Source organism: Oryctolagus cuniculus, chromosome 14, assembly GCF_964237555.1.
Source record: "Oryctolagus cuniculus chromosome 14, mOryCun1.1, whole genome shotgun sequence".
Lineage (NCBI taxonomy): Eukaryota > Metazoa > Chordata > Mammalia > Lagomorpha > Leporidae > Oryctolagus > Oryctolagus cuniculus.
Window position 1 is genome coordinate 4,949,781 of NC_091445.1, and position 19,929 is coordinate 4,969,709.

A 19,929-nucleotide genomic window follows, 5' to 3' on the forward strand; every position below is an offset into this window, starting at 1 on the left:
CCAGTAAATCTTTCCACCGACTTCTCAACTACACTAGAGTAAAATTTCCACACCTCCACAACCTGGTTAGCTGCTTCTAAACGTGCTGTGAGCTGGTGGTGGTCAAGCACACAAGCGTGAAACACATCCTTTTTGTGGGCTCAGGCACTTCCTCTGTACAGTAAACATGACTCAGAAAGGCCACGTTAACCCCCATGAGTGATCTAAGGAGGCAGACACACGAACTTCTGTGTTCATCTGCATGTACTTCTCAGACTGAACTTTCATCACAGAGCGTACCTTCCTTCCTGTGTTCTTTGTTCTGACCAAATCTCTAAAACTCCTAATTTGGCAAATAGACTACTAATTCACATACACTAATCAACTGACAAATAAGACTGGGGCTGTGTGTGTGCTTCCTTATGTGTCTGGGGAGAAGGGGAATCTGAGGCAGGCTACACCCAAGGAGGGCACCATGGGCCACGGCCACCTGTGGCACCTCTGACCTGGTGGGGCTCTGGCGACCAGATGACCAGAGCAGCTCTGTGCAGCTGGACGTAAAAAGGACCACAAGTGACGGCCACGTACGTACTCTTAAACTTCGAATAGGTTTGTTAAAAACCGAAAAAGAAGGTGAAATTAATTTTAGTGATACACTTTTTACCTGGAGTTATCAAAAGTATTTTCATTTCAATGTGTAACCAAAATTTACAAATTACTAATGATGTTTTATATTCTTTGGTTCACTGGATTTCTTGAAAATCTAATGTGGATCTCATATACATAGCATTTCTTAACTAAATTAGTCATATTTTAAGTGCTCAAATATCTTTATATAGGTAGTGGCTACATGTTAAATAGTGCAGATATAAGAGAAAAGGGTGGGGCTCTGGGAGTAACGGACACCTAGGCTTCAATTCCAGTTCTACAGCTCCGTGCGACCCCCCAGCCAGTCATGTAAACTCTGAAATCTCTGACATCCTTTATCAGTAAAACAGGGATCTATTAAAGTTGTAAAATAAACCAGCCTTGCAGATTTCATAAAAGAATCAGAACTAACACAGCTCACTTCAAAAAATTCATGGAAAATGAGATTAAATTTACCTTGACGTAAAAAATTTTGAAATCCATACATTTCCCATGAACATTATGAAGTATGTGTAACACACACTTTTACACTTATTCTTGTCTATGTAATGTTCCTTGCCACACTGTGTCCCCCAGCATATAGCAGAACCCAATAAAATCATCAACATTCTTATCACAAAGATATACACTGGAGAAAAAGGACCACTGTAAAAAGGCTCAGATTCAAAACTGTCAGAAGTAAAGCAAGACAAAGTGAAACAAGAATTTGAAGTAAGATTATCAAAATATTTTCCCAATGAAAACAATCATATCTATGCAAAATAAAAAACTATTTTTCAAAATTATGAATAATGACAAAATACAACACTTGAAACTAGGGATATGGTGTGTATATGTGTGTGTACGTGTTTTTTTTAAAAAAAAAAAAAACTCAATTTGCTTTCTTGGTTCCTGTTGCCTCCATGAAATACCTTTCCATTTGGAAGAGGGAAGTGTCTGGAAAGTGGGCTGGAAGGTTACCGGGCTGCACAGAAGTGGCATTTGGGGGGCCAGCGCCATAGCGCAGTAGGTTAATCCCCCATCTGCAGAGCCAGCATCCCATGTGGGCACCGATTTGAGCCCCAGCTGCTCCTCTTCCAATCCAGCTCTCTGCTGTGGCCCGGGAAGGCAGTGGAGGATGGCTCAAGTGCTTGGGCCCCTGCACCTGCATGGGAGACCAGGAGGAAGCATCTGGCTCCTGGCTTTGGATCGCGGCAGCTCCAGCTGTTGGGACCATTTGGGGAGTGACCCAACAGAAGGAAAGAACTTTCTCTCTGTCTCTCCCTCTCACTGTCTGTAATTCTACCTTTCAAATAAATAAATAATATCTTTTTTAAAAAAATGGATAATTTGCTTAATAAAATAAATCTGTTCAACTGAAACTTTTACAAAATACAGTAACTGTAACACTTTAATAAAAAAAAAAAAATTGGGGCCAGCGCTGTGGCGCAGCGGGTTAACACCCTGGCCTGAAGTGCCAGCATCCCATATGGGAACTGGTTCGAGACCCAGCTGCTCTACTTCCAATCCAGCTCTCGGCTATGGCCTGGGAAAGCAGTAGAAGACGGCCCAAGTCCTTGGGCCCTGCACCAGCGTGGGAGACCAGGAAGAAGCTCCTGGCTCCTGGCTTCGGATCAGCGCAGCTCCAGCCATTGCGGCCAATTGAGGAGTGAACCAGCAGATGGAAGTCCTCTCTTTCTCTCTGCCTCTCCTCTCTCAGTGTAACTCTGACTTTCAAGTAAATAAATAAATCTTTTTTTAAAAAAAAGTGGCATTTGAGGACACAGAAAATGCTGTACACATTTACGAAGATAACATCACAGCTACTGATTACTGAACATTCACCATAAATAGACAACAACCAAGTTTTCCACATAGCTGCTACAGTGTATTTTTCATTCATGTATATAGAATATAAAAAGTTAAGACACAAAATATATAAAACATACCTCTGATAAAAATGTTTGGGCCGATTTCTGAGCTCCTACATGGAGCAGATATTCATATACATAGAGTGCTAACCTGGAAAACAATGAAACATCCATTGAGAAAAGGCATTACTTAAAATTCATTCTCTAAATCATACATTTATCTTTACAGGCAAAAATATTTTACACGCTAACAATGACAGAAATCAAACCCTCCCCATACCCTTTCAGTGGGAATTTATACATGTATATTCAGAAAGAACTTAAACTGCTAAAAATAGTGCATAAAGGGGCCAGCACTGTGGTGTAGCAGGGTAAGCCCGCAATGTCAGCATCCGTTATGGGCATCCATTCAAGCCCTAGCTGCTCCACTTCTGGTACAGCTCCCTGTTAATGGCCTGAGAAAAACAGTGGGAGATGGGCTGAGTGTTTGAGCCCCTGCCACCCACATGGGAGACCTGGAGGAAGCTCCCGGCCGGCTTAGCCCAACCCTGTCCATTGTGGCCATTTAGAGTGAACAGGCAGTTGGAAGATCTGTCTCTTGCTCTAATTATGCCTTTCAAATAAATAAGTCTTTTAAAAAATATATACACCAAGAAAACGATATATATGTGTGTGTGTGTATATATATATATATCTTCTTGGCAAAAAATATCTAAAGAGGGATTTTTTTCCTTGACTCATCTTACTTAGTCATAGCTTCATTCCCTTTGTTACACTTAATGCAGTTAATAATTTATAATCAATCACTGATGATCTCCAAGTCTATTTTAAGGATAATAATTATTTCCATCAATAGAAGAAGTAAATTAAGTTACTAGAACTCCCCTATACCTTTTTGTTCTTCAACGCTTTTGGTGAATATTAGTATAACTCCTATTTGTCTGTAGAATCACGCTCCAGAACTTCTACTGAACAGTGATTTTAGCATTTGTTCAGCAGCCTGTCTTATTATTTAGGTCAGACTGCTAAGTCAATTAACAGTTTAGTTTATAAAGCACTCAGTGAAGGAAACCACAGCACTCTGTGAACTTTAAAGATATCAGACCATATTAAGCACATGGGTGCTTACAGTATACAGGTTAAGACAAAATTATGCATCAATTTATCACTTGATATAAAATACTGAGTGTGCTGTATACACATAAAATGACTCTCATTATCTTGTGGATTAAGAATTTCTAAACCACACCATGTGGCTCAATTTCAGTTGAGCTGTTAACAAAATATTATTCATAAACCCAAATTAGTCTGAGGCAGTATTTTTAATGATACCTTGGACGCATGCCCAGATGGCTCACAACGGTTCAGTTCCTGCCACACTATATTTACCAATATTGAACCAGGTTTACAGTAAACAATACAATGTAACAATAACCACAGTGCTGTAGAGCTGTGCCACTTCTCTTGCCAAGAAAATTTTTGATGGGTAAAGATTGATGGCATTTGCGAAAGTGAGTATTTTCTTCATTTTTACGAAAACATACCACACATCTGTCATGAAAAGAGAAAGCCCGCAAAAACCCAGTTCCTCTGTCCATTTCATTCTTCTTCCCTTCCAAAATTGCCCAGCAGTCAGCAAGAAGACAATTCTGTAGCTACGAAACACCTTGAGAGTGGACATCAGAGTTGCAAGCAGATGAAGATACGTCACCGGGAGTGAGTCCCAGGCCAGTTCAAGGACACTCCCAGGCCAGGCTTCTTGACTCCTCCTACCCTGCCGCGCCTGGGGACCACAGGACGCTCCCCTCAGGTAGTGTCGCTGTGGAGGTGTGGCCCCGCCCTCAGTGTGTCCCAGGGCACAGGAACTGGAATGACCCTGCTGTGGTGCACCTCTCTACACGTTCTTCCAACACAAAGAGCTGACCTGCGCTTCCTCCAGCAACCGTTCCTGACCATCTCACAGCACCCACTGGCCAGGGAGGTAAGCTCCCGGGCAGGCTGTGCAGCCTCGCAAACCTGCCAGTGGCAGCCTAGCAGAGAAGAAACATAACCTTGGGTCATTCATCGCACCAGGTTCCACCGGGTGTGCCAGGCAAGACACTCAGGCCAATGCCAAAGGCTGAGCAGTGAGGAAGCTCCACCGTGCTGGGGAACAGAATGGTGAGGGGTTCCATGGTGAGACTGTGGGGAAGAGAACAGGCCCCAGAACATTCATGGCCACAGCACAAGTGTGGCTAAGGCTACCTCCTTTCACAAGCCCATCCCTCCAAATCCAGAGTTACTTCCTTGGACTTGTCGTCTCTTCTCTGTGTATTAAGGGAGCTAACGCATGCCTTCTGTGTTACTAGAAGTAACATATCCTTGTTAAGTAACTAAGGATACCTCCTGAAGAGTGCAGTTAAAAGCAGTAATCTCCACTTTCTTTCTCCAGGGACCTAGGACAGTGCATCTAAAACGTGCACGGGACGTGGAGGAAGCACAGCTGAGCAGCTGCGGCACCTGGCAGGGCCCTGTGCCCCCCCTGTCACCTGGGAACCTGGGTTGAGAAAGGACCTGAAACACCACCTCCTCCCTCCACATTCCGCAGCCCCCTTTGAATGAGATGAGTGCTTCCTGCAAAGTGGGAACCTGTCCTCCATAAAGCACGGCACGGAGCAACGCCTCGGTGAACAAGAGTCCCCACACCGCAGTGTCGGCGCGCAGCACACGAGCAGCAGGTCTTGTACAGTCATCACCCCCTGCTCAGTGTTTCCCAGACCCATCCCTTCAGCCCTTTCCCTCCGTTCCAAGCTCCAAACCTGTATCTCCAAATTACTGTTTCAAGTTTCCAGCAAGATGCCGCTCTGAAACCAGCCATGCCCCGTTTTTACCACGTCCAAAGTTGAACTCACCACGTGCACCTGCTGTTCTGGAACCTACGCTCACCTTGAATGAAACACAATCCCTGAGACTCAATTTTCTCACCTGTCCAATGGGAAGAATAATACTTTGTGCTGTTGGAAAGAGCAGGAAGCACAGCAAAATGTAACCACTGTAGTTTCAATTCTGACTAACTTTCACACATCCAGTAACAAGTGACCAAGTCACATGCTGGAACTGAAGCCAGAATCTCTCCCACACCGGCCCTTCCCTCCCACTCCCTTCCTGCACCCGAGGAACCACTAGGAGCTACTGGTTCTAGTTTCAGACGCAGACACTGCTGTGTGTTTCCCATAGCAGCTGCCAAATACAAGAATGTCCAGAAAGTTCTGGCTGGAAAGTCCTGCACCACAGATGATTCCAGATGTGGGGAGTGACACCTGTCCATCCACACAGGTGGGACCCAGCTCAGTCCCTAACCCACAGACATGGCATCACCAAACGTAAGAAGGCAACAGTCTGAGTTCAATATTAAAAGACAAATACTGAATATACAAATATTTATACAATGTATAATTTTTTTCATTTTTAATGACCTTTAAGAAGTTTAAGTACTTTTGATATGATACACAGTGTTTATTTAACCTAGTAATTTATAATGTAATCTAAATACACAGAAAAAAGTTAACAATCATGCAGTTAAGAGCTGGTTACAGAAGTAGACCCTAGGGGCCAGCGCTGTGGCACAGCATGTTAATGCTCTGGCCCGAAGCGCTGGCATACCATATGGGCGCCAGTTCTAGTCCCAGCTGCTCCTCTTCCGATCCAGCTCTCTGCTATGGCCTGGGATAGCAGTATAAGATGGCCCAAGTCCTTGGGCCCCTGCACCCACGTGGCAGACCCAGAGGAAACTCCTGGCTCCTGGCTTCGAATCGGTGCAGCGCTGGCTGTTGCGGCCATCTGGGGAGTGAACCAGCGGATGGAAGACCTCTCTCTCTACCTCTCTCTGCAACTCTTTCAAATAAATAAATAAATAAATACTTTTTAAAAAGTAGACCCAATCTCTTTTTTTAAACACTCACTGGATCGCTTCTCAGCCTTTTGGGTAAGATCAAGTGTAAACATTCACTGGGGCTGGCATTGTGGCTTACTGCATATGGCTGCTGCCTGCAATGCCAGCATCCCATATGGGTGCCACTGCATATCCTAACTGCTCCACTTTGGATCCAGCTCCCTGCTAACGGCCTGAGAAAAGCAGAGGAAGACAGTCCCACCACGTGGGAGACCCAGATAAAGCTCCTGGCTTCAGTAAGGCCCACCCCTGGCCATTGCAGCCATCTGGGGAGTGAACCAGTGGATGGAAGATCTTGATCTTTCTCTAACTCTGAATTTCAAGTAAATAAATAAATAATTCTTAAAAATTGATTAATTTAAAAAGCATATCCATGACTCATGGATCACACATCATATCTTCATTTATTCTAATTTTAAACTGGCTACTAGTGAGTGAGATACTAAAATCATGACTATTTTAAAGAAGGTGCCAAAGCCAGGAGTGTAAACTCCTATGTGGCTCCATGCCGCCTTCACTCCATGCTCACTAAAGGAGCCTAAGCTCCAAGAGTCAGGGCAACAGCAGAGATTAAAGCAGGAAGAATGCAGAGCAAAATCGAGGGCTGAGCCCACGTGGGTTGCCCTGCAAACAGCAATCCGCATCCCCACACACGTGCTGTGCACCTTGGTCATACACCTGCACACACACTGCCTGCCACAGGCAGCACACACAAAACTCCACAAGCATAGAGTTCCACCCGGAAAACCCCACCCATCTTCCCTGCGACTGGGTCAAATCTCCTTCAGCCAGCCTCCAGAACTCAAAACATAATAATCTGGTAGTGAACAGGTCTACAGCTTAACCTTTTTAACCTGCTACAAACAGGAACGGCTGAGGGGTGGCACTTACTCTTTATTGTGCGTGTGAATCTAACAAAACCGAATGCTTTTTTTTAATTTAAAAATATACAATTGGGGCCGGCACCGCAGCTCACTAGGCTAATCCTTCACCTAGCGGCGCTGGCACACCGGGTTCTAGTCCCGGTTGGGGCACCGGATTCTGTCCCGGTTGCCCCTCTTCCAGGTCAGCCCTCTGCTGTGGCCAGGGAGTGCAGTGGAGGATGGCCCAGGTGCTTGGGCCCTGCACCCCATGGGAGACCAGGAAAAGCACCTGGCTCCTGGCTCCTGCCATCGGATCAGCGCGGTGCGCCGGCCGCAGCGCGCTGGCCGCGGCGGCCATTGGAGGGTGAACCAACGGCAAAGGAAGACCTTTCTCTCTGTCTCTCTCTCTCACTGTCCACTCTGCCTGTCAAAAAAAAAAAATATATACAATTGGAAGAGTTAAAATATATAAAATGAAAAATACATAAAATGCTAAGCAATGTTAAGTAGCTGACTATTCCACCCAAAATCTAATGAAATTAAAAAGTAACAAAGAACTAAGAAAGTAGGATATGCGGTCAGTGAGGTGACAAAAGGCTAACATGCTTGATATATAAGGAGCACAAAGAAATCACCTGCCAGAACTTAATTTTAAAATACTGAGCTGAGGATGAAAATAAAAAGTCAATAAGGAAAATGTTTACATACAGCAAGTGACCCTATGGAAGAATATTCAACTGCCTAGTATAAGAAGTATTTAAAAATAGCGGACTTTCAAAAATTAAAGCACTCCCGGTTCCCATGGTGCACTGTGGAAGTGGTACAGGTCTCCCAGGACCGCCGACTGCAGGTGACCGGTGGGTGGGGAAGGGTAGAACAGCCTGCGTCATCTGCCCCCACTGGACAGCGTGCACATACTGCCAGAGAGGCTGTGTCACACGGCCCCGGAGTGACGAGTGCCACCTTCATGCTTCCCATGCTCGTGGGATCACCGGAGCTCCAACACGACATTTTGTCACAAGACTATTCCCCTAGGGACTGAGGGCCTTGGAGTGAGAGAAGACTTCTTTACTGTAAATTTTTCTTCAGTCCCGTTATTTCCCCTAGACTTACACTACTTATTTAAATACAAATAAATCAGCAAATAGGAAAGGGAACCTTTTAATATACTTTGACCCACTAATTTTTATCCTAATATATTCTACAGAACACGCAGAAATCAGTTTCTATGTAACGATGCTTATGGCAAAATTACAGCAGTGAAAACTGGCAGCGTGGATGTCTGGTTGTGATCTATGTATGTGATGGCAAACTACTAGATACTTCCTAAAACATTTAATGAAATGAAGAAGTGCTCATAATTTATTGTTAAAATTAAAAATTCCCCAAACAGAGGCAGGTGGTCGGCGCAGTGGCTGAGGTCACGGCACGCCCATACCCCTGGCCCAGCACTGGTGATTCGGGCACTTAGGGAGTGAACCCACACGTGGAAGATCAATCCCTCACTCTTTCCCTGCCTTTAAATTTAAAAAAGAAAGAAAGAGACAGTAACAAAAAGAAGAAGTGACAGATGTAGAAAAACTAGGATGGGTGGGGCAGAAAAATGACGCAAAGCAGTAATACCAGTAGGCCTACGTAGAGAACGGGCAAATGTCGCTGTGTGTCCTGGGACAAGCCTGACCTCTGACAGTCAGAAAGGGAGACGGTGCCCACAGTGATTCAACTTTGTGCCACTGACACTAAACAAAAATCTAACATATTTGGCTACATAAGAATATAAACCCTGATTTATGTTTTGCATTTTTTTTTCCTGGTGTCTTGTCTGGTTTACTTTTGGTTACTTTTAAGGACAGGACCCTTGAGGGATTTAGATTTTTTTTTTTAATTATTTTGTGAAAGTCAAATCACACCTTTATTTTTTTAGTTTTTCCACTGATGCGTAACAATCATATTGCTATATGTCTTGTATTTAACAAGATCCTCTGATACACATACACTGTTGAATGGCTAAATCAAGCTAATTAATGCACCTATTACCTCACATACTTATCCATTTGCTTTTCTGGTGAGAACACTTAAAAGCTACCCTCTTAGCAATTCCCAGGTATACAACACACTATTAAGTACAACACCAGGCTGACTGGACTTACTCTTGTCCAACTGAACTTGCGTCTCTCTGGACCGACATCCCCCAACCCTCTGCATCCCCGGGCCCTGGTAACCACCACCCCACTTGGTGGCTACTACGAGTCATGTGAGTGAGAACACGCAGCAGCTGTGGTTCTGCACCTCGCTTATTTAACATAATGCCCTCCAGATTCAACCGTTTTGTCACACGCAACAGGATATCCTTCTTCTTCAAGGCTGCACAGGGTACACTGTGTATTTATCCACATTTTCTTAATGGGTTCATCCACTGGTAGACATTCGGGTTGATTCCTTATTTTGGTATTGTGAACAGTGCTGTAACGAACATGGGATTTACACACTTCAACCAAAGACTGATTTCATTTCCTTTACATACACACGATACATATCTCGTCACAGAACTGCTGACTCACAGGAGTTTTATTGTTAATTTTTTGAGGACTCTCATACTGGTTTCCATGTCTGTACTAATTTACATGCTCACCGATAGGATACAAGGGTTCCCTTAATTCCACATTCATGCCGGCACTTGTCACTCCATGTCTTTTCCTAGTAGCCACTCTAACTGGTGTGAAGTGATACCTTATCATGCTTTTAATTTATATTTCTCTGATGACTAGTGATGTTGAGCATTTTTTCACGGACCTGTTAGCCATTTGATGTCTTCCGATGAGAAATGTGTATTTATGTCTACGGTCTATTTATTTATTTAATTAGGCTGCTTTCTTCCTTGTGGGTTGAATTCCTAATATACTTAGAACACTAATTCCTCACCAGGTGCCTGGTTGTAAATATGTTCTCCCGTTCTGTGGGTGATCTTTTCTCTCTGTTGGTTGTTTCCTTTGCTGAACAGAAGCTTTTTGGTCTGATGTAATCCCATGTGTCTATTTTTGCTTGTGTCGCCTGTGCTTCTGGAGTCACATCCATGAAGCGTTGCTAAAACTAACACCATGGATGGGCTGGGCGTCTGGCTCAGTGGCTGGTCACTGCTTGGGGCACCTGCATCCCGCATCAGAGCACCTAGCGAGAGCCCTGGCTACTTCATTTCTGATGTGGCTCCTCCTAATGCATGCCCTGGGAGGCAGCCGATGATGGCTCAAACAAACACTTGGGTTCCTGTCATCCATGTGCGGGACCCAGACTTGAGTTCTGGGCTCCTGGCTTTGGCTTCTGGCTGTTGCAGGCATTTGGGTAATGAACTAGCAGATGGAAGGTCTCTGTGTCTCTGCCTTTCAAATAAAATGAAAATAAAGAACTTTTTTAAAAACTAAGGTCACAACAGTCTTTCAGTCTTTCCCCATGATTTCTTCTAGTAGTTCTACAATCTCAAGTCTTACATTTAAATTTTTTCAATAGATTTTTTTTTTTTTTTTGACAGGCAGAGTGGACAGTGAGAGAAAGAGACAGAGAAAGGTCTTCCTTTGCCGTTGGGTCACCCTCCAATGGCTGCCACGGCCGGCGCACTGCGCTGATCTGATGGCAGGAGCCAGGTACTTCTCCTGGTCTCCCATGGGGTGCAGGGCCCAAGCACTTGGGCCATCCTCCACTGCACTCCCTGGCCACAGCAGAGAGCTGGCCTGGAAGAGGGGCAACCGGGACAGAATCCAGCGCCCCGACCGGGACTAGAACCCGGTGTGCCGGCGCCGCAAGGCAGAGGATTAGCTTAGTGAGCTGTGGCGCCGGCCTAATTTTTCAATAGATTTCTATTTTTATTTGAGAGGCAGAGGCAGGAAGGGAGGGAGGGAGGGAGGGAAAGAAGTCATTCACCCACTGGTTCACTTCCCAAATGGCTGCAATGGCTGGAGCTGCGCTGATCCGAAGCCAGGAGCCAGGAGCTTCTTCCTAGTCTCCCACATGAGTGCAGGGGCCCAAGGACTTGGGCCATCTTCTGCTGTTCTCCCAGGCCACAGCAGAGAGCTGGGTTGGAAGTGGAGCATCCGGGACTTGAACTAGCGCTCGCATGGGATGCCAGCGCTGCAGGCGAATGCTCTACCTACCCCGCCACCGCGCTGGCCCCACACTTAAACGTGCAGTCTGTGTTTCTGTAGAGTGAGAGGAGGCTCTCATTTCATTCTCCAGCCGTGCATATCCAGCTTTCACAGCACCATCATTGAAGAGACCGCCCTTCCCCCTTTGTGTGTTCCGGCATCTCTGCTGAAAATCAACTGTAAATGCACACGTCCACTTCGGGGCCGCTTTGCTGTTTGTCTATGTATCTATTTTTATGTCATTATTATGCTGTTTTGGTTACTACTGCTTTGTAGAGTGTTTTTTTTTTTTTAAGATTTATTTATTTATTTGAAAGGCAGAGTTACAGAGAGGCAGGGGCAGAGAGAAAGGTCTTCCATCCACTGGTTCACTCCCCAAACAGCCACTACACCCGGGGCTGTGCTGATCCGAAGCCATTAGCCAGGAGCTTCTTCCTGGTCTCCCACATGGGTGCAGGGGCCCAAATACTTGGGCCATCTTCTACTGCTTTCCCAGGCCATAGCAGAGACTGGATTGGAAATGGAGCAGGCGGGACTCAATCCAGTGCCCATATGGGATGCCGGCACCACAGGTGGCAGCTTTACCGGCTGTGCCACGGCACTGGCCCCTTGCAGGGTGCTTTGAGTCAGGTACTTTGAGATCTCTGGTTTTGTTCTTCTTGCTCAAGATTACTTAGGCTATTCAGGGCCTTTAGTGGTTCTGTAAGAATTTTAGGGCTATTTCTTTGAAAAAACATAATTGTAATTTTGATAGGGATTACAATAAATCACTTTGGACAGTATATGAGGACACTTCCAAGAGCTGTGGGAAAGGATAAGCTTATTTTGGTACAGAAAAACTTTAAAATCCATGCATGGTTTTTTCATAGCACCCATTTTCCATAAACTTTTTAAGGATCCCTTGTTGATATTTTAACAATACTAATTTTCCCAATTCATGAAAACAGGTATCTTTCCACTCACTTGGGTCTTATTGAATTTCTTTCACCAATGTTTCATAATTAAAAATCCAAGATATTTAGCTACATAAAAATAATAAACCTAATATATTTTATTTTCCCCAGTTTGTTAAATGAGTTACTTTAGGTGAAGTTCTTGGTTTCTGTGTGTGTGTGTGTGTGTGTAGGTGTGTGTTTTGTTTTTGTTTTTGTTTTTGGTGATGGATGTTACCTTGCAATTTTTTTTTATCTGTAAATAAACACATAACTAACATCTTTAAAAATATCAAGTCCTTATCAATAAGTGGGCAGAGACTAAGAAACTTCACAACTTAATTTTAAATTATGGAAAGTGTTAAACATCACTGATGACTGAAGAAATATGTATTAAAATAATAATAAGATTTCAATTCCCACTTAAATACATTATACCTGATGAAATGGATACACAAACACTGTTCAAGGCAGTAAATTACAAAACCCACTTGCCATAAACAAATCAAGAACTTTTAAAGAAGTTGAAAACTCTGACCCAATAATTCTATTACTTGGGATCTAGTCTAAAGAGATTATTCTAAATGTAGAAGTCCTTTATGTCCAAAGATTTTCGTTCAAAGAATATACAGGATACAAAGAAAAAAGAAAACCTAAAACTGGCAGTATTTTACATTAGTTAATTTCATTATTGATATAACTCAGAATTTAGATATAATCATTCAGTAGGCACTTAAGTAACTTTTTCTCTGCTTAACTAACACTAAAAATCTGAGAAAAAAAATGCCCTTGCCACACCAAAGAAAATTACTTCGAACTTACCATGTAAAAATTACAAATCCTTAAAAAACCTTGAATTTTCATCATTTACTGAAGCAAAGCGCATGCTGGCCAGCAGGAGGGCAGAGCAACTACTTCGCTGGGCATCTACAGCAGAGACTGGCTTCAGAGTCTGCTCCCAGCAAACTGCCCATTCCCGTACACAAGCAAACTGACAACCTAGGAAGAGGGAAGGCGACCGCTTCGCTCAGCCCCTTCTACATGCAGCTCTCCTTTGAGGCTGAATTCCTACCTGTGCCGGAACTGTAGAAAACAAACTCGGGGCAAGATATAAAAATGGACGGTATTGTCAATTTGTGAATAGATTTACCAAGCCACACACAGATTTGAATGCTGCCTATGGTTCAGAGCTGGTTCCTAATTCTTTCCCTCTACATATTTATGTACATAAGTATATGATACTCAGCTATAAAAAATGCATCATTATTTCATAAGTCAGCCCATACAACTGGCCTAAGTTTAAAAATCTGAATTTATATTTATTTTCACTGTATTTGAACTTAAAGAACAGTTAAAGTGGACATGACTTCGCATCAGAGGAAGAGTTCGTCACAGGACTCACATCATACATGCTAATTACAACAATATATGACTTAATATTTGTAAGACTTCACAGACAAATGTACTCTAAAATGTGCCACATAAATGCAACACAGTTGTGCTTCACAGTGTATATTCCTGTGAGGTAGACAGTTATGAATTATGCATAAACAGCATTAGGTTAAGTGCCCATACAGCCAGAGGTCCACCTACCACGTCCCTCAACCTAACCCTAACATCCTGTAAAAGACCCTTTTTAAAATTCCAAAAAGATACAGTGTTGAAACTGAAAAGGCAAAGCAGCCATTTACTGTGGGCAAACTTCCATCCATCTCAAGCTTCAGCAAACACTACAATTTTGCTTCCTTTTTGCCACCTTTTCCCCCACTTAGCAAGAAAAACAAAAAGATACAAATTCACATAAAGTCTGCAAAGTCCTCAGCTGGAACTTTCAAATTCTGGCCACTTCAGTATCTACACAAAAGTAGAGGAGAGACGGGGTAGAGTAACAGCTGCAGGAGACAGCTCCCTGATTTTTCTTGAAATTAAGCTACTGTAATGCACTTCATCTGCCTTGTTTTATCTCCGTATCTACAGCACTTACAACAGTAGGCCCCCATCAAATATTTTTCAATCAATGACTCACCCAAGTATAACAGAATTTCCTGTTTCTTCCATTCAAGGCACCCAAGGGAGAAGTGCAGGGTTTTCAGGGGGACACCTATTGCAGGATAGCACCCCTCACTGTCCCCGAGATCTGGCCTCTCAAAGAAATCCCGAATTCTTCCACAACTAGGATGTTGGGTGTTATCAAAACCATTCTTTCACATGGATTCCCAAGCTCTGTTACAAAAAGCAATTTAAATAAAAATAATAATAAATTGCCCCCATTTAATCGTGGGTGGTGGATTTTTTAACGTTGTAATTGTTATTAATTAAAAAAAAAAAAAAAGATCCTCAGAGAGCATTTCCTTTTAAAAGGAAATGAAACCAAGTCAGGGGCCAGCACTGTGGCGCAGTGGGCTAAAGCCCTGGCCTGACGTGCTGGCATCCCATATGGGCGCTGGTTCTAGTCCCGGCTGCTCCTCTTCCAATTCGGCTCTCTGCTGTGGCCTGGGAAAGCAGAAGATGGCCCAAGTCCTTGGGCCCCTGCACCCACGTGGGAGACCTGGGGGAAGCTCCGGGCTCCTGGCTTCGGATCGGTGCAGCTGCAGCTGCTACAGCCATCTGGTGAGTGAAGCAATGGATGGAAGGCCTCTTTAGCTCTACTTTTCTCTGTAACTGTCTTTCAAGTAAATAAAATAAATCTTCAAAAAAAAAAAAAAAAACCAAGTCAGAGATCAGGGACCAGAGCCCTGCTGGTGCTGTGGAGGAGGTGGCTCGGACAGAGCAGCCTGGCTGATGCCATCAGCACCAGGAAGCAGCACGTGTCCGGAGTTCTGCCTCTCGTTTCCACGTCCCACCTGTCATCCCTAAATCCCAACACCAGTGATCAGAGAAGCCTGGGAGACGGAGAATTTAGAACAGGCCAGGTTCTCCTGAGCGGGTCTTCACGGTCACGTTGGATCTGAAAGAGGGAACTCCCTCACTCCTCAGCCACTGTGCAAATGTCAGTGCTGACCAACAACGCTAGGGGTGTCCAAATGTGACTACCAGGCGACCGAACCCTAAAGCTTACTACTGGATCCGTGCCGCTACGGAGGCGGGAGGAGCCCCGGGCAGCCACTTAGCACTGCTCCTGGGATGGTAATTAGTCACTGACAGTGAAACCGTATCAGCCTGATCACGCGTTCAACAGTGCCCACAACCCAGTGTAAAAGAGGTGCGGAAAATTAGAAATCTCCTCCTAACACTGTCGTCGTAAAGTTCCTCATCATCAACAGTGAAGCTGCAAAACAGATCCAGGGTGGCAAACAGTGTCTAGGGAACCACACAATTATACTAACACCCAGACTGCATTTTAAACGTCCATCTATTTCCTCTTCTATGTCCTCAATGCCAGTACTAGAGAAACAGTCAGCTGCTTGTATGTACAGATGCAGAGGACACTAAAATGAGCAGTAACAATCTAGGGCAAGGATAACTGCCAACAGTTCACACAGGGACACCAAGGAAAGATCTAACAATCGGACGGACAGCTGGGCACCGAAACTCTCTATTTGGCTGATGATGCATTGATATTAATATATTGTAGACAAGCAATGCTGTGGGCATGGATTCGGAAGCTAATGATTTCGTGTGTTCAGAATCAGACACACACGTGCCTCATACAAATAAGCAAGTTCAAAATTAGAACGACCACATTCAAGTGAGGTGAGCCCAAAGGGGTAAAAATACATGAATGAGAATAAAAATCTAATTAAGTCGGCAGTTTGCAGAAAAACAGTCATTTCCAAAGTTCAGTAAAATTTCTCATCCAATCTTTGAGCTCAACTGTAGACACTGGAAGCACTGTACTGGATACACCTGGTAACAGTATTTACTCCACTTCAATCCAACCTGGAGGCTACACTTGATACTCAGGCCCCCACTTTCAATGTAATCTTGATGTGCATCGATTAAGTCTCAGCCTGCACTTTGTCCGTCTGCACTATCCCTGCAGAGATCAGATTCTCCTTCTCCCGCCCAGAACGCTAATGGTGTCTTAATACCTGCTGACTAAGCTTTGTGGTCGTCCCATACTCTCTTCAGGTAGCAACACCGCACTTCTCCGCCAAGGAGGAGGAAACAACTCACAATGTGGACACAGGGGCCAGCGCTGCGGCACAGCAGGCTACGCCTCTGCCTCTGGCGCCGGCATCCCATATGGGTGCTGGTTCGTGTCCCAGGTGCTCCTATTCCAATCCAGCTCTCTGCTTAAAGCCTGGGAAAGCGTTAGAAGATGGCCCAAATGCTTGGGCCCCTGCAACCATGTGGGCAATCCAGAGGAAGTCCCTGGCTCCTGGCTTTGGATCAGCCCAGTTATGACCATTGCAGCCACTGGGGGAATGAACTAGCAGATGGAAGACCTTTCTGTCTCTCCCTCTCTCTGTCTGTAACTCTGCCTCTCAAACAAACAAATAAATATTTAATAAAAAAAATTGGACATAATACATTAGACAACTCATGGCAGGTGCTGTCGGCAGGCCGTGCTGGCTCGTGATGAGGGGCACGTGCTAGGCTGAGTCCTGTGCTGATCCTAGGCCTCCGCCTCCAGGCACACTGGGGAGCACAGCACAGAGAGGGAGAAACTCAAAACACAACAGAAGCCTCTGGAGTTGGAGTCGAGAGATCAAACCTGGGGGAGACTCAGGCAGCTGGAACTGTCATGCACAGTACCAGACAGGAGGGAGCTAAAAGCACCGATGACCTGCATGGGGGTCCCTTTGGCCATATGTTGGGTGAAATTCCACCAAAGCAGGAAAAGAACCATGGACCACACATAGTAGCATGATCTTACCAAGAACATTCAGTAGAGACCCACGGGTCACACTTCAGAGTCAGGTTAAAGCAGCCAGTGACATTAATATCTTCCAGGGACATTAAATATTTGTATAGCAAACTTGAGGTTTATTCCTTTGAAGTTAGTGTCTTTAATTATGTTCTTGCCAAATTTACATTTTCTATTTATGTATGCTCAAGTTTCTCACCATTTGAACAGAAACTTTAAGGAAGAATCGTTTTAGAGAGGTCAAAGGTGACCTCAAGGGGCCAGTGTTGTGGTACAGCAAGTTAGCCACAGCCTACACTGCTGGCATCCCATATCGGACTGCCAATTCCAGTCCTGGTTGCTCCGCTTCTGATCCAGCTCCCAGCTAATGCACCTGGCAAAGCAGCAGAGGATGGCCCAAATATATGGGCCCCTGCCACCCACATCAGAGACCTGGAATGGAGTTCCAGGATCCTGGCTTCAGCCTGGTCCAGCTGTGGCTATTACAGCTATTTGAGAAGTGAACTAACAGATGGAAATGCCCCCCTTACCTCTTTCTCCCTCTCTGATTTTGCCTTTAAAACAAATAAATCATTTTTCAAAAGTTATCTTAAGAATCTTGAAACTTTTTTTTAAAGACTTCATTTATTTATCTGAAAGGCAGAGTTACAGAGAGAGGGAAAGACAGAGAGAAAGGTCTTCCATCCACTGGTTCACTCTTCAGATGGCCGCAATGGCTGGAGCAGAGCCAATGCAAAGCCAGGAGACAGGAGCTTCTTCCCGGTCTCCCAAGAGGATGCAGGGGCCCATGTACTTGGGCCGTCTTCTACTGCTTTCCCAGGCCATAAGCACAGAGCTGGATGGAAAAAGGAACAGCTGGGACATGAACCAGCACTCGAGGCATGCCTGTGCCACAGGTGGAGGCTTAGCCTGCTGTACCACGGCACAGGCCCCCCTTGGAACTTTTATTAAAGTATATAACTTTTATATTGTTTATATATTTATTTTTACTTATTTGAAAGGCCAAGAGACAGAGATAGATCTTTCAGTCACTGGTTCATTTCTCAAATACCAGCAAGAACAGGGCTGGTGCAAGCCAAATCTGGGAGCCCAGAACACAATCCAAATCAGGTCTCCCACATGGATGGCGTCCAAGTACTTGAGCCATCACTCGCTGCCTCCTGGGGTGCGCATTAGCAGGAAGCTGGAATTAGAAGCACATCCAGGACTCAGATTCAGGCACTCTGATACCGGGTGTGGCTGTCTGAAGCAGGTCTCAAACTGCCAAATGCCTGACCCTTTTGATAATAAAACACTAGCTCTGAAACCTACTCTAAAGAAGAAAGTAGACACAGATACTTATATGAAGGATTTTATGACAGAGTTTCACAGATAGAAAAAGACGGAAATAACCTATTTGTCCAATTCCTCAAATATCATTAAATTATCTTGTAACATCTGCCCCTGTGTGCATCCAACAATGGGAGCACACAGAACACAACGTCACAAGTTAATTAGAATAAAGAGTGGTAACAGCCAGGGTTGGTGAGGATGGAGCTACAGGGCTTCTCATTTACTGCTAGTGGAAACGCAAAGTGAGCTAGCCACCTGGGCAGAGCGTGGCTTTTCTTACCACGCAACCCAGCAACTGTGCTCCGTGGCAGTTACCCAAACACACAAAAAATTTATGCATAGCCAAAAACCTGCACAGTGACGCTTACAGCAGTATTAGCCACAATCGCCAATACTTAGAAACCACCAAGATGATCTTCAATAGGTAAATGGAGAGAGAAACTGTGGCACATCCGAACGCTAAAAATATTTGGCACTAAGAAAGCAGTGAGCCTATGAGACTGTGGAAGGCTTGGGAGAGACTTAAGTGCATTTTATGGAAGTAAAAGAAATCAGCCCAAAAGGCCTACAGACTGGGTAACTCCAACTTCGTGACACTGTGCGAAGGTTAAAACTATGGAGAGAGTGAGAGATCAGCGCTGCCAGGGGCTACAGGTGACGGGGCAGACACAGGCAGGGCGACAGCTCTGTGTACAGCTGCAGGGGTGACTGTCATTGCACAGCCGTCCCAACCACAGCATGTGCACCGCCAAGAGCAGCGCCCAGCACAGGCCACATGCTGAAGCAGGCTCATCAACGTGACGCTGATGCCACGCTGGGGTCTGTGTTGACACAGACGCTGCACCTTCCCCCCACTTTGCTGTGAACCTGAACAGCACTATCTGTTGGGGAAAAAAAAAAAAAAAAAAAAAAAAAAAACAGTTACCGCAGGGGCTAATGGAGCTTCTTACCTACTTCCCCATACTTTTCTGTATTTTACAAATTTTCTATAATTAAAAACTAAACGTTTGCAACATGCCCCTCAGCACAAAGCTTCTTACAAATTACTGTCTACATGGGACATTTTCCTCGAGGCCATGTGAACAGCAATAGCTGAGGCACAGGTTCTATCAATACACTACAGCCAAGCCAGCATCTTCTTTCTAAATAGCATCGGTTGCATTTCCCAGGAAAACAAGGTAAGTGGGAAACGCTCTCGGGCATTCTAATGTTGTTCCTCTAGAAACACCTTCCTCGGAAGGTCTTCCTTCTTGACCACTTGTGTGTTTCTTACTTCCTCCTGTGACTCCCGTCTTGGCCCACGCCATTTCAGCACTTAGATCTGCTTTCCCACTCGGCTTACGTCCCCTGCTCCTTACACCGTGTTTAGTGTTTTCCTGTGCCTTCCGTGACCCTGGCCAAACCTCTGAGTTCATCTAGCTATGACCTCTGGGATGCCTGTAACAGTA

The 19,929-nt window shown here is 44.7% G+C and overlaps 1 protein-coding gene across 18 annotated transcripts in view; it reads right to left on the reverse strand.

Annotated features, from left to right (window-relative positions):
* Nucleotides 1–19,929, reverse strand: part of SSBP2 (single stranded DNA binding protein 2) — a 308,220-nt gene that overhangs the window by 208,902 nt on the left and 79,389 nt on the right. For 16 of the 18 annotated variants that reach the window (XM_070056354.1, XM_070056350.1, XM_070056356.1 and 13 more), the window contains exon 2: nucleotides 2,556–2,628. Coding sequence is in view for 10 of the 18 variants with exons in the window: in XM_051853643.2 (XP_051709603.1) it covers nucleotides 2,556–2,628 (73 nt within the window). In the remaining 8 variants the exon portion in view is untranslated. Of the gene's footprint in view, nucleotides 1–2,555; nucleotides 2,629–4,021; nucleotides 4,051–19,929 lie in introns of those variants that run through there. The other 2 variants (XM_051853639.2, XM_070056352.1) reach the window with 2 other exon arrangements.